The sequence below is a fragment of the Rhinoraja longicauda genome, chromosome 4 (genome assembly GCF_053455715.1).
Source record: "Rhinoraja longicauda isolate Sanriku21f chromosome 4, sRhiLon1.1, whole genome shotgun sequence".
Taxonomy (NCBI): domain Eukaryota; kingdom Metazoa; phylum Chordata; class Chondrichthyes; order Rajiformes; family Arhynchobatidae; genus Rhinoraja; species Rhinoraja longicauda.
This window is the reverse complement of record NC_135956.1, coordinates 55,983,851-55,997,230: the sequence shown is the minus strand read 5'-3', so window position 1 is coordinate 55,997,230 and position 13,380 is coordinate 55,983,851. Positions and strand designations below refer to the sequence as shown.

At 45.0% G+C, this 13,380-nt stretch overlaps 1 protein-coding gene across 2 annotated transcripts in view; it reads right to left on the bottom strand.

Moving 5' to 3' along the window:
• Positions 1–333: 333 nt before the first annotated feature.
• Positions 334–13,380, bottom strand: part of tmem65 (transmembrane protein 65) — a 72,764-nt gene continuing 59,717 nt past the window's right edge. For both annotated transcript variants that reach the window (XM_078397760.1, XM_078397761.1), the window contains 2 exons: positions 6,566–6,671; positions 334–1,879 (listed from right to left, as the gene is read on the bottom strand). In XM_078397760.1, coding sequence (XP_078253886.1) covers positions 1,778–1,879; positions 6,566–6,671 — 208 coding nt within the window. In that variant the 3' untranslated portion in view covers positions 334–1,777. The remainder of the gene's footprint in view (positions 1,880–6,565; positions 6,672–13,380) is intronic.

Sequence of the window (13,380 nt, the reverse complement as noted above, 5' to 3'; positions counted from 1 at the left end):
CAGACCAGCCACTCATAAGCCTGAAACACTATCTATAGATCAATGTATTCTTTAAGCATGGACTTTAGGTCAAATGTAGCCTGTCCCATTTTATACAGAGCCTTCCTGTCTTGCAATATGCACCCCTTCTCTAAATTTAGTCACGACATTAATATATAATTTTGAAAACTTAAAACATTTTAGGGCAATATAAGAACTTGATAGTTGTACATGTGAAGAAATTTTGTGGATGGATGATAGAGTAAATGTTAGTACTCCAGATCATATATGAAGCTTTCAATAAAGAAAAATCCATAGTAACATCTGTCTGTCAAATGAAAATGAGTTTCCTCACATTTATTTAAACATCACAAATTATATACAAGTAATATTTTATATATCAACTACAAATTTATCAAACATTAAACTGTAAACTACAAGTCATTGCACTATTTTAATGTTCACACAAAACAAATGTGCTTGCACGAATAGAATGCAAATTAGCTGCATTATAAACAAAGCTAAGCAGATTACTTCACAATTGGTAATTAAAATCCTGCATATCTCAGCCTAAAAGCTCTAAAATTATCTTTTTATTAAACCGATAACCTTGATCAGCATTTGATACGTTTTTTTCCAATGTGTTTGCTCAAATAGATTTTTTTTTTCTCCTTGAGGGTCTGATCTAATTTGTTCCATTTTTTTTCTTCCAGGCACCCCTCGGCAAAAGACAAACTCCATGATCATTCAAAGATGCCGTTGTGTTAACTTACCCTGGCTTTCAACTCAATTACCAGGAAACTAAAACAAAAACTGCAATCATTTCGCAAACAGCCCCCTCCCCCATCCACCCCCTCCACCCCTCCCCTCCCCATCCACTCCTCCCCTCCCTCAAACCCCACCTTCCCCATCCACCCCCCCTCCTCAAATTTGTCCACGTGTACAAAGTCATTTTACTGGCCCTCAAAATAGCAACCTCAGTTAAAGACATCACAGCTGCGCACAGCAGAAATGTCTTCTTCGAAGGACCAAAGAAACAAAATATTTTAAGATTTGCAATGGAATAAACACAATGCAAGTTAAGTTTTGGAAATATCACTCTAATCTCAAAAGCATTTACGTGGTGCTAATTGTAAGTGCTTTTCAACATCTTTAAAAAAATTCTAACAGCACTGCACTCAAAGCAAGTGTCACCATTTCATTTAATGGTGCCCTGCAACTGAAATGAAGTTCAAAGTATCAAGTTCAAAAGCACAACATAAAATTACAATAACGATTGTGTGAACATGGAAATACAACTTTAAACTTCACAATTAAAATATGCACAGTTTTTTAAAATCAAATCATAAGACTTAAATATTGCAGCATATCAAATGTAAATAATCTTTAAAAAAAGGAATACATCAGTTATGACATTTATATAATTTAACAATACTTCTAAATGTGTTTTACAATTATTTAGATTCTTCGATAAAAATATTTAACATTAACTACTTGACAACAATATTTTCAAAGTATTGCAGATAATTAAATACTGCAGTCTGACATGCAGTGAACCTGATTTTAAAGACCACATGACTGCACATTTAGTGACTCTGCTTGCTTTTTAAAAAGAATGGAGATAATGAATCAACGGATATAGTTTATGACTGTAATAGTGAAACTCGGTTTGTTAATGTTAAAGTTAATATTCTACCGCATTCCTAGTCTGGAATGACACGGTGTTCAATGAAAGAATGTTATTTTCCCAGAATTACTTCAAGATGCAAGCAACAGATTCAATGATCAGTAAACTAGTTCAGTTCTTGGGTTCTTGTTGCATTTCCTCTTCCTCAGTTTTGAAGAACAGTAGTGGAAACATTCCTAGGATGCAACCAATGGTCACACCTATAACTTTTCCCTGAAAGAAAATAACATTAAGATATTTTATGTAACAGATCAGGAAATGATTTAATTCATATTCCAAATAAATTTAATCACACAAATGGAATCATTTGTCAAAGTTAAAGATCACAGCCCCTTCATCCTGGCATGGAGAAGTTGTCAAAAATGTTTTCTGCATCTTAGCCCAAACTATAAATTTAACCCACAAGTTCATAAGTCAAATATAAATTACAATAAATTCAAGATTAAAACTTTTAACCTTCTGGCCTTCAAATATTTTGTATTAGCTGGTTTAGAATGAGCATTTTCCTCCTTTGTGTTAAAAAATTCTTCAACTGTTGTTTACCTAGATTTTCAGAAGGCCTTCGATACGGTGCCACACATCAGGCTGCTAGGGAGGATGGGAGCCCTTGGTACTGAAGGGAAGATACTGGCATGGACAGCGAGTTGGCTGGATGGCAGAAGGCAAAGAGTTGCAATAAAAGGGGCTTTTTCAAGTTGGCTGCCAGTGACTAGTGGAGTTCCACAAGGGTCGGTGCTGGGGACGCTTCACTCTTCACGATGTATATTAACGATTTGGATAAGGGGATGGAGGGCTTTGTGGACCAGTTTGCAGATGATGCTAAGATAGGTGGAGGGGCAGGCAGTGCAGAGGAAGCAAGGACTCTGCAGATGGACTTGGACAGGTTAGGAGAGTGGGCAGAGAAGTGGCAGATGAAATTCAGCGTAGCAAAGTGCAGAGTCATGCATTTTGGTAATAAGAATAAAGGCTTAGATTATTAGATTATTTTCTAATTGGAGTGAGAATCTAGAAATCGGACGAGCAAAGGGACTTGTGAGTGCTGGTGCAGGACTCCTAAAAGGTTAATTTGCAAGTCGAATCGGTAGTAACAAAGGCAAATTCAATGCTAGCATTTACATCAAGAGGACTGGAATACAAAGACAGAGATGTAATGCTGAGGTTCTATAAAGCGCTGGTCAGGTCGTATTTGTAGTACTGTGAGCAAATTTGGGTCCCATATCTGAGGAAGGATATGCTGGCTCTGGTGAGGGTCCAGAGGTGGTTTACAAGAATGATTCCAGAAATGAGTGGGTTAGTATATGATGAGCGTTTGACACCATTAGGCCACTCCTTGCTATAGTGTAGAAGGTTGTGGGGGGACCTCATTGAAAATGGCAGAATAATGAAAGTTAGAGCTCCAGGGGCTAGCGGAATCAAGGGATATGGGGAGAAGTTGGACACAGGTTACTGATTGTGGATGATCAGCCATGATCACAATGAATGGCAGTGCTGGCTCGAAGGGCCAAATGGCCTCCTCCTGCATCTATTTTCTATGTTTCTATGAAAGGCATAGATAGAGTAGATGTGGAAAGGATGTTTCCACTGGTGGGATTGTCAAGGGCCAGAGGTCATAGCCTCAGAATTAAAGGGCGCTCTTTTAAAAAGGAAGTGAGGAGGAACTTCTTTAGTCAGAGGGTAGTTAATCTGTGGAACTCATTACCACAAAGGGCTGTGGAGGCCGTCAGTGGATATTTTTAAGGCAGAGATAGATATTGATTGATAAGAACGAGTGTCAAGGGTTACGGAGAGAAGACAGGAAAATGGGATTAGGTAGCAGATATCAGTCATGATTGAATGGCGGGGTAGACTCGATAGGCCGAATGGCCTAATTCTACTCCTATAACTTGTGAACCTGTGAGGTTGCAAGTACTGCTAGTGGTTATAACGCGACAGAATGTATAAATGCAGAGATTAAGTAAGCATACAGCAATGCATACAGCAATGTTAGAGGTGACTGTTTTTTTAAACCACAATATATTGAATTGCACAGGCTAGTCATACCAAACTAAAGAGTGGATTCAAGAGGACTTTCTTCAACAATATATCTCAGATCCACAAGGGAAAAAGCAATTGTAGAGTTTAAAAAAAAAATTATAATCAGATTTATTTAACAGCCAAATGTGATACATTTGTCTCAAGTAAAGATGTTTTAATGGGGAAAAACACAAGATCGTGATCAAGTTAACCCAAATAATAGTTCCCAGAATGTCAGGATGAACAAGGCACATTTGTTAATGGGCAAAATGATAAAAGGTGAGTGGAAAATGCAAGCAAAACTGCCGCTATCCAATTTAGCGATGCAAAACAATGTTCAGGGGTGGGGAAAGGTGGAGATGGATTGAAGATTTAATTACTTATTAGACCAAGTGAACCCGTTGGACCCATTCCTCGTAGAGGGGGGACAGGGAAGGGGAGAGGGTGTCACTGAGCGAGCCCTGAACCCAAAGCCTCTCCTGTATTGTGGAGCACCTCTCAATGCCCCTTATCCCCCCTCCTCCCCACTGATCCACTCCATCCCCACTTGCCCCTCCCCCGCCCCCCCAGACCTGCCTCCACCCCCATTCCCCCCTTCCCACCCCCCTCCCCCCCACTCCTCTCCCCCCACCCCTCTCCCCCACCCCCAATCTTCCCTCCTCCCCCCACCCCCACTCTCCTCCCCCCACCCCCACTCTCCTCCCCCCACCCCCAATCTCCCCTCCTCCCCACTCCCACTGTCCCCCTTCCCCCCACCCTCACTCCCCCCCACCCCACTCGCTCCTCCCCCCCAGCCCCCTTCCCCCCACTCTCCCCTCCTTCCCACCCCCAATGTCCCCCTTCCCCCTCACCCTCCCCTTCTCCCCACCCCCACAGTCCCAAATTGACACTGTTACACTGGAAATCTATTTGTTCAACCTGCACCAAATTGATGTATGTTCAGCAACTCTATTGTTTGCAATAGACAGAAACAGGTCCAAGGTCCAACAAGGGGACATAGCTTCAGAATTGGGGGACAAAGGTTTAGGGGTAACATGAGGGGGAACTTCTTTACTCAGAGGGTGGTGGCTGTATGGAATGGGCTTCCGGTGGAAGTGGTGGAGGCTGGCTCAATTTTATTATTTAAGAGTAAATTGGATAGGTATATGGATAGGAGGGGATTAGAGGGTTATGGTCTGAGTGCAGGTAGATGAGACTAGGTCAGGGAGAATGGTCGGCGTGGACTGGTAGGGCCGGACAGGCCTGTTTCCATGCTGTAGTTGTTATATGTTATATGTTATATGATGAATTATCACCTAGTACAGATTTTTTTACGCTATTTTTAATGCTTTTAACCATTTTACTGTAAATTTAAATTCCAGTAAGCAATATTGAAATGGAATTATTAAATATTAAATGAATGTTTCATGTTTAACAGTCGAACTTTGAAAATGCTTGCAAATATAAAATACATTCAAATATGGGAAGTCTTGACAGTTATAACCCTGAGGGAATAAACAATGGGATTTGACCAGCTGAGTCAAGACAGAATACAGTAAGAGGGCGCAGAAGAGATTTACCGGAGCATTACCTGCAATGGGGTGTTTTAGTTACAAGATTGGATTGGCTGAATTTATTTTCCTTGGAGCAGAAGAGGTTGAAGGCAGTGGAGGCCTCAATTCTCTGAATGGATTCAAGAGAGAGCTAGATAGAGCTCTTACGGATAGCGGAGTCTGGGGGAATGGGGAGAAGGCAGGAACGGCTTACTGAGAATGATCAGCCATGATCACATTGAATGGTGGTGCTGGCTCGAAGGGCCAAATGGCCTACTCCTGCACCTATTGTTTATTAAAGGCATACCTGATAGAGGCGTAAAAATTCACAAAGGCATAAAAATGGAAGACAGTGAATAGGTTTTCCCCAATGTTATAGGTGTGTATAACTGGAGGGCGCAGGCTTATGGTAAGGGACACAAGGTTTTGAGGAGATCCTCGAAGGAATTTATTTTTCAGCGAGACTATTGGAATCTGGAATGCACTTTTTTTTAATTATCAAAAAAACTTTATTCCAAGAAATATATATAAAACATGTTCTTCCACCATGCGTCTCCATCACCCTGCCCCCCAGATCCGGCAGCGGAAGGACCCTAGACTGTGGCCCTCCCCCAGAGCCTTGGGGGAGGTGGATGCAGAGATTTGCACAACATTGAAGAGGACTCTAGACATGCACTTAAATATCCAAAGATTACACGTCTATAGTCCAAGTGCTGGTAAATTGGTTTAGTATAAATTTTGGCACAGACACAATAGGCTGAAAGGCCTGTTTCCATGCTTTATGACTTTAAAATATGATAATTAAAGCATGTAATTATTTTCTTTCCTCAAAAGGCGTCGTTGCTATTTACAAGGTAATGTGGGTAGCAGGGTATAAACAAATAATTGGTCTCTGTTAAGTGAACAGTGACAATGAGCAGCTTCTCATTTTCACCCTACAAAACAGCTAACAATGGCCTGTTTCCGTTATCATCGTCACTTTTTTGCATATCTTTTATTCATTATTCTTTATCTCTCCACATCACCGCCTATATCTCTTGTTTCCCTTATCCCTAACCAGTCTGAATGGGTCTCGACCCGAAACGTCACCCATTCCTTCTCTCCAGGGATGCTGCCTGTCCCGCTGAGTTACTCCAGCTTTTTGTGTCTCTCTACAGCATTCTTCATTAATATTCCATTTATTTCAGTACAGCTCAAAACCCCTTCATTTATGAATTTCTGTTTAACTAAATTTCTGTTTGATACGGATTTTGAACTGAAGTTCATGTATTGGCGAGCCAGGAAAGTCTACAAACAGATCAGAAAAAATGGAGGAAAAAAGACAATCAGGCAGGGGAGCATCAGAAATCCTTACCAGCTGCGAGCTCAGTCGAGTCTGCCACATGTCGGCCTGTTTGGGGTTTAGATCAGGACTTGGTAATCCTAGCCTTGATGCAAGAGCCTCCACATATCCAGCAAGTCTAGAAAAATAAAAGTTACGTCTTACATTTTTCAAATATCACTTCATGTTCCCCTCTTTTGCCTGGAAAAAGAATGCACCAGACAACCAGCACTTTGGCAGAAACAATCCACATAAAATGGGCCTCCCTCACCCAGACAACCCCTTCTCCAACATTCCTCCCCCTCATTACAAAAAATCCTTACTTCTACATTTTACAGCTCCACTGCAAAATCTCCTCAAGGTATGCCTACTTTGAAAAAGTTCTTCTCCTCTCTCTGATGGGAGTTCTGTGAGACCCTCTCTCACTGCTTCCCCTCCAATTCCCGCTGCTCTCCTGCTCTTGGATGGTGTTCTGACCTGGATTCACTACCTCAGCCACGTGTCTTTCCTCAACAATTGAATATGCCACCATCTTGTGCTATGGGCTTCCAGCTCTGGTTCCAAACCTTCCAGTTCGGGCCTAACCAGGATACGCACCATCCACCGCTTCTTGCAACAGTTCTCCTTCCGTGCTGTGTGTTCTACACTCTCCGCCATGCGCCAGCAGACCCCTACTCTGTCTCTCCCGCAGCTCCAGGCCTCTCTCTCCCTTAGAAAACCCCTTCTCCAGTCTCCAACATTCACCCTCCTCTTCATTTTGTAAACCAGCACTTTAGCCTTTGCTGTCACACTGTAAATTAGTTTCACGGATAGGGTTGCCAACTTCCTCACTCCCAAATAGGGGACAAAGGGTGACGTCACCGCCCCGCGCCCCACATGACATCATCCAGCCAGCGGGCACGTGCTCCCGCTCCACCAATGGCGGCCGCCCGGGCCGGGAGGCGGGTTGCTATGCAACCTCCGCTAGGGGCTCCCAGAAATCGCAACAAAATGTAGTAATAATCAGCGAGGTCTTAAAATCCCAGGTTTAAATGTACAGGTTTGGGCTAACTTGGTGTAAAATTTAACAGCAATGCCGCGGGGAAAAGCTCAGCGGGTCAGAAAGAGAAACAGAGTCAATGTTTCGAGTTGGTGACCGGTCGTCGTTCCCACATCGCTTTAAGTCGGACGGTGGAGCATTGTGACTCCTTGTGTGAAGGTCGGAAGGTGGTTTCTAAAGTACAAGTGGAGATCTCTGAGTATGGGCAGGAAATACGTCACCCCATTGCATTGGGTGGCGATTGCAGTGTGAGCGAGTGCGGCCAGCGCCTGCTCCATATATATATATATATATATATATATATATATATATAATGGCACTGGAGACATCAAGGGCAGCTCTCTCAGTGTTAATAACGCCGGCTGCACACCATGGTCCCATTGGGGCAGCTCGGCCCCCTGTTCCTCCAGATGGCAGGCACCTCCCTCTCCTGCGAGCTGGGCTCGCCCGCTGCAACCACAAACTCCACCGGCATTGTGTGCAGGTTTATCAAGGACGCTGCCTTAGTCTGCAAGTTCTAGGGAGGGGAAAGAAATCAAAAAACCCGGCGACTTCCCACCCACCCAACCAACCAACCAAACATGCCCTCTAAGACAGCAGGGTTTGGCTCGGTTTACCAGCTGTAGCAAGGAATTAAACCGGACTGTCAATGGGGAACCTGCGATTAGTGTCAAAGAATGGCTCGGTTTCTGACTGTTTCTTGTGGATTGGACGAATTCCTGCAGGCTTATGCAATTTAAGTGGATTGTAACCCGCTGCGTGACTTGGAAGCACTGATTTAATGTTCCTCAGAGGTTTAAATCAATGGTTCCAAGTCACGCATTTCTGTTAAACTTCACACCGTAAGCCCAAACCTGAACATTTAAGCCCTGGATTTTAAGACCTCTGCTTATTATAGACAATAGGTGCAGGAGGAGGCCATTCGGCCCTTCGAGCCAGCACCGCCATTCAATGTGATCATGGCTGATCATTCTCAAGTACCCCGTTCCTGCCTTCTCCCCATACCCCCTGACTCCGCTATCCTTAAGAGCTCTATCTAGCTCTCTCTTGAATGCATTCAGAGAATTGGCCTCCACTACCTTCTGAGGCAGAGAATTCCACAGATTCACAACTCTGACTGAAAATGTTTTTCCTCATCTCAGTTCTTAATGGCCTACCCCTTATTCTTAAACTGTGGCCCCTTGTTGTGGACTCCCCCAACATTGGGAATATGTTTCCTGCCTCTAACGTGTCCAACCCCTTAATAATCTTATACGTTTCGATAAGATCCCCTCTCATCCTTCTAATTTTCATCCTTTACTACATTTTGTTGCGATTTCTGGAAGCCCCATACGGAGGTTGCGTAGCAACCCTCCTCCCGGCCCAGGCGGCCGCCATTGGTGGATTGGGAGCACGTGGCCGCTGACTGGGTGAGGTCACGTGGGGCGGTGACGTCTCCCTTTGTCCCTTATTTGGGAGTGAGGAAGTTGGCAACCCTACTAATACAGGACAAGGGCGGTCCCGTACGGGTCAAACCAATTTAGTCCAAAATATGGGATGTCCCGGCTAATACGGAACAGTTGGCAACCCTATTCACGGATGTTCACAGGAGTAACGGTGCTTCTAGAATGAGTGGGTTTTTTTCAATTAGGAAAGGTTGGACAAGTTAAGTTTTTATCCATTGGAATTTAGAAAAGCAAGAGGCAATTGATTTGAAATACACAAGCTCCCACGGGGTTTTTACAGGGTGGATGTGGAGGATATGTTTTATTTTGTGGGAAGGTGCAGAACTAAGGGTCACTATATTGAAAAAGAAGCTTCACCCATATATGACAGTTTTTTAAATCTCTATCTCTAGAATCAGCTGTCTTTGGAACTCCCTTTCTATACAGGAAGTAATGGCTTTGATTATTTTTAGGGCTGGGGCAGAAATATTCTTGATAAGGAGGCGAGAGGTTCCAACAGGTGAACTGCAGAGACGAGGTTAAATTCAGTTCAACCAACATCTTATCACATGGCGTAGGAGGCTGGGGAGGCTGAGTGATTGCTCCAGTTTCGCTTGCACATGGTTAACAAGGTGGTGGGCTTATCTGAAGCAAGTGTTTGAAGGTGCAGTACAACATTCACAGATAGATTACTCAGCTCCTCAGGGGATTCAGGGTAATGTTGTTTAAAGAGGCTCAGAAACAATGTATTAAATACTAAGACAGCCATTTGTATTTTTGCAGTCAAGCAGAAACTCAACAACATAAGGCTTTCATTGTTAGCCTACTGAGAGCACAATATGTTTGTACTTTTGGGGCATAAAGTGCAGTATGTAACTGAGCATCTACCCAAGTCTCACATCATCCTGACTTGGAAATACATCTCCATTCCTTTATCATGGCTGTGTCTAAATCCTGTGCTCCTCCTCCACAATCTTAGCCCACACTTGATTTTTTTCTTAAGCATAATAGTCAGTGCCAAGTAGAAATAAAAATGATTGTGCAATTTCAGATTGGCTAAATTTAGAAACATAATGTGGACACACTTAAAGTGGGTCAAACCATTTCCCTCAGGTCCAGGACAATGTGCTTTATGGGTTCCAATATCAGCTTATGTACTTTGTACATGGAATAGTACCCCACAGGAAGAGACCTTTTAGCCCAGTGTTTGTGCCAAACATGATACCAAGTTAAACTAATCTCTTCTGAAACCAAATGGTCATCCATATCCCACCATTCATTGCTTAATCATTTGTCTATCTGCAAGGCACTTAAATGCCATCATAGTGTCTTTCTACCACTATTCTATTCAATGCATTACAGGCACCCACCACCGTGTGGAATAAACGTGCCCCACACATCTCCATCTCCTTTGCCCCTCTCACCTTAAAGCTGTGCCATGTGATCTTCAGCAAAGATTTTGACTGACTGCCGACCATATTTTTACCTTCCATAATATTATTTGTCAGGTCTCCCCAGTCTCCAGGGAAAAGTGATCCAAGTTTGTCCAACCTCTCCTTATAGCCTATACCCTCTAATGCAGGCAGCATCCCGACAACCCTCTTCCCCACCCTCTCATGCCCCCTGTAATGGGATGATCATATAAACATAGCACAAAAAGTAAGGAAATTTGCGTTTGGTAGATTATTTCTTTGTTGTAACAATGCTTCTTGGCAATAAATCTTATACCGTTGGAAAGCCTGTTTATTTCCCTTTTAAATGGTGCCACATTTGTAAGGAACATGCATTTGTGGGATGAGCAGCAGAGCTGAGTATATGGGTTGCGCCCATGAAAAATTTGCCAAATCTTCTCTGCCAATGCCAAACAGCTTATTCTGCTGTTGCTATTGACTCTTGTTTTGAGCTTCCTGATTGGCACCTGATTGGCAGCATCTGTGAGCATGGGCCCTGCTACAGTGGTCAGTAGGTGTCTGCTCCAAGAATCGGCATGCCACGTTTGACTGATCTGGATAGGGCCCGTGCGATAGGGCAACTTCAAGCTGGTGTTCCGCAAAACCAAGTTGCGGCATTATTTGGAGTGAGCCCTAGTACCATCTCCAAAGTTAAGGCCAAGTTCCATATAACGGGGGATGTCAGAGACAGGCCGCGAAGTGGGCGTCCCAAGAAGACGACACCCGAAGAAGACCATTTCCTCACCCTGTCAGCACTTAGGAACCGTAGGCTGTCTTCTACAGATTTGCAGTCAAGGTTTGCAGGACGATATGGCCGACGGCTCTCTGCCCAGACAATTCGGAACAGACTGCACGCAGCCGATCTCCGGTCTCATAGGGCTGCCAGGAGGCCTGCCATGACTGCCCTTCACCGTCAGGCCCGTTTGCGCTGGTGTCGGCAACACGTGCACTGGAACCTGAACATGTGGAGGAACGTTATGTTCAGCGATGAGTCCAGATTCTGCCTACGGCAGTTGGATCATAGGGTCAAAGTGTGGAGAAGACGCGGAGAACGCTATGCTGATTGCTGCACCGATAGAGTAACATCTTTTGGTGGAGGCAGTGTGATGTTGTGGGGCGGCATCTCCCTCACTGGAAAAACGAGGCTTGTCATCATTGGAGGCAATCTCAATGCAGAGAGATATCGAGATGAGATTCTGCAACCAGTGGCAATCCCATATCTCCACAGTCTGGGACCGAACTCTCCTCCAAGATGACAATGCTTGCCCCCACAGAGCAGGGTTTCCTCCAGAATTTGGGAGTGGAGAGGATGGAATGGCCTGCCAGCAGTCCTGACCTCAACCCCATTGAACACTTGTGGGATCAGCTTGGGCGTGCTGTTCGTGCCAGAGTGACCAACACAACCACGTTGGCTGACTTGCGACAAATGCTGGTTGAAGAATGGGATGCCATCCCACAACAGTGTGTGACCAGGCTGGTGACCAGCATGAGGAGGAGGTGCCAGGCTGCTGTGGCTGTGTATGGTTCTTCCACACACTACTGAGGCTCCTGTTTATTAAATGAATAAATTGTTAAATTGCCAATATGTCTTGTTTCTTCAGACTTCAATCATCCAATCCACCAAACAACACCGAACAAGAGTCAATGGCAGAATAAGCTGTTTGGCATTGGCAGAGAAGATTTGGCAGATTTTTCATGGGCGCAACCCACATACTCAGCTCTGCTGCTCATCCCACAAATGCATGTTCCTTACAAATAGACAAAATGGCGGCACTGCCCTAGCAGCTGCCGCTCACCTGCGGTCCATTTGTCTTTGTGTTTTTGTTGGTTTTTTTTGTCTTAATTGTAGTTGTGATGTGGTGTTTTTGTGTTTGTGTACTATGTGTGTATGTGGGGGGGAGGGGGGGAACTGTAACACTGTAAATATGTGTCCCTTCAGAACGGAGACCCGACCTTTGTTTTCTGGGCCGTGTCTCCGTTCCTGCTGCGGCCTACCATCGGCCCAACTCCTGGAGCTGTCGGCCTCCAGGGCTCTGGTTCGCAGAGCCCGCGGATCGGACTTACCACCACCGGAGCCGGCCGTCTTCGGAGGCTGCGGGAGCAGCTGCGACTCGCCTTAGGCTCGGGCCGCGTGGATGCCGACATCGGGAGCTCCGGCAGCGGCAGCGGGTTCGCCCGCCCCGGATCGCGGGGTTTGGGGCGCGGACATTTCACCGTCCGGCGCGGCCTAGGATGGCCGCGGGATATTTCTCTGCTGGGTGGGGGCTTCAATGTCGGGAGCCACGACCGCCCCGACGTGCAACAACAGCGGCAGCAGCGTGTTCGCCCGCCCCGGATCGGACTTATCATCGGCGGAGCCGGCCGTCTTCGGAGGCTGCGGGAGCGGCTGCGACGCGACGCGCCTTGGGCTCGGCCCGCTGTGGACCGTCCGGTGCGGCCTGCAACCACAACAGCCTGACTGCGGGCGAGGCACAGCGGGAGAAGGGAAAGACATTGTGGCCTTCCATCACAGTGAGGAGAGAGAGGACTGGAGGAGACTCACTGTGATGGATGTTTCTTTGATGGATGTTTCTTTTTTTGTGTGTTTTTGGGGTTGGGTGGTTTGAGTGCCTGTTTGATGCTTTTATTGTTGGACTGTGTTTTTGGGGGTTTTGGGGTGTGTGATTTGAATGCCTATTTAATGCTTTTATTGTTGGACTGTGTTTTGGGGGGTTTTTGGGGTTGGGTAATTTTGGGTGCCTGTTTAGTGCTTTTATTGTTGGACTGTGGGTGATTGAATTAACATTTTGTTCAAGATGGCCGCGCCGTTGTGTTTGGCTGCCTGCCACTGTATGTTTCTTTTTTTTTCCTGGTCAGATGTGCAGCACTTTGGTCAACGTGGGTTGTTTTTAAATGTGCTATACAAATAAATTGACTTGACTTGACTTACAAATG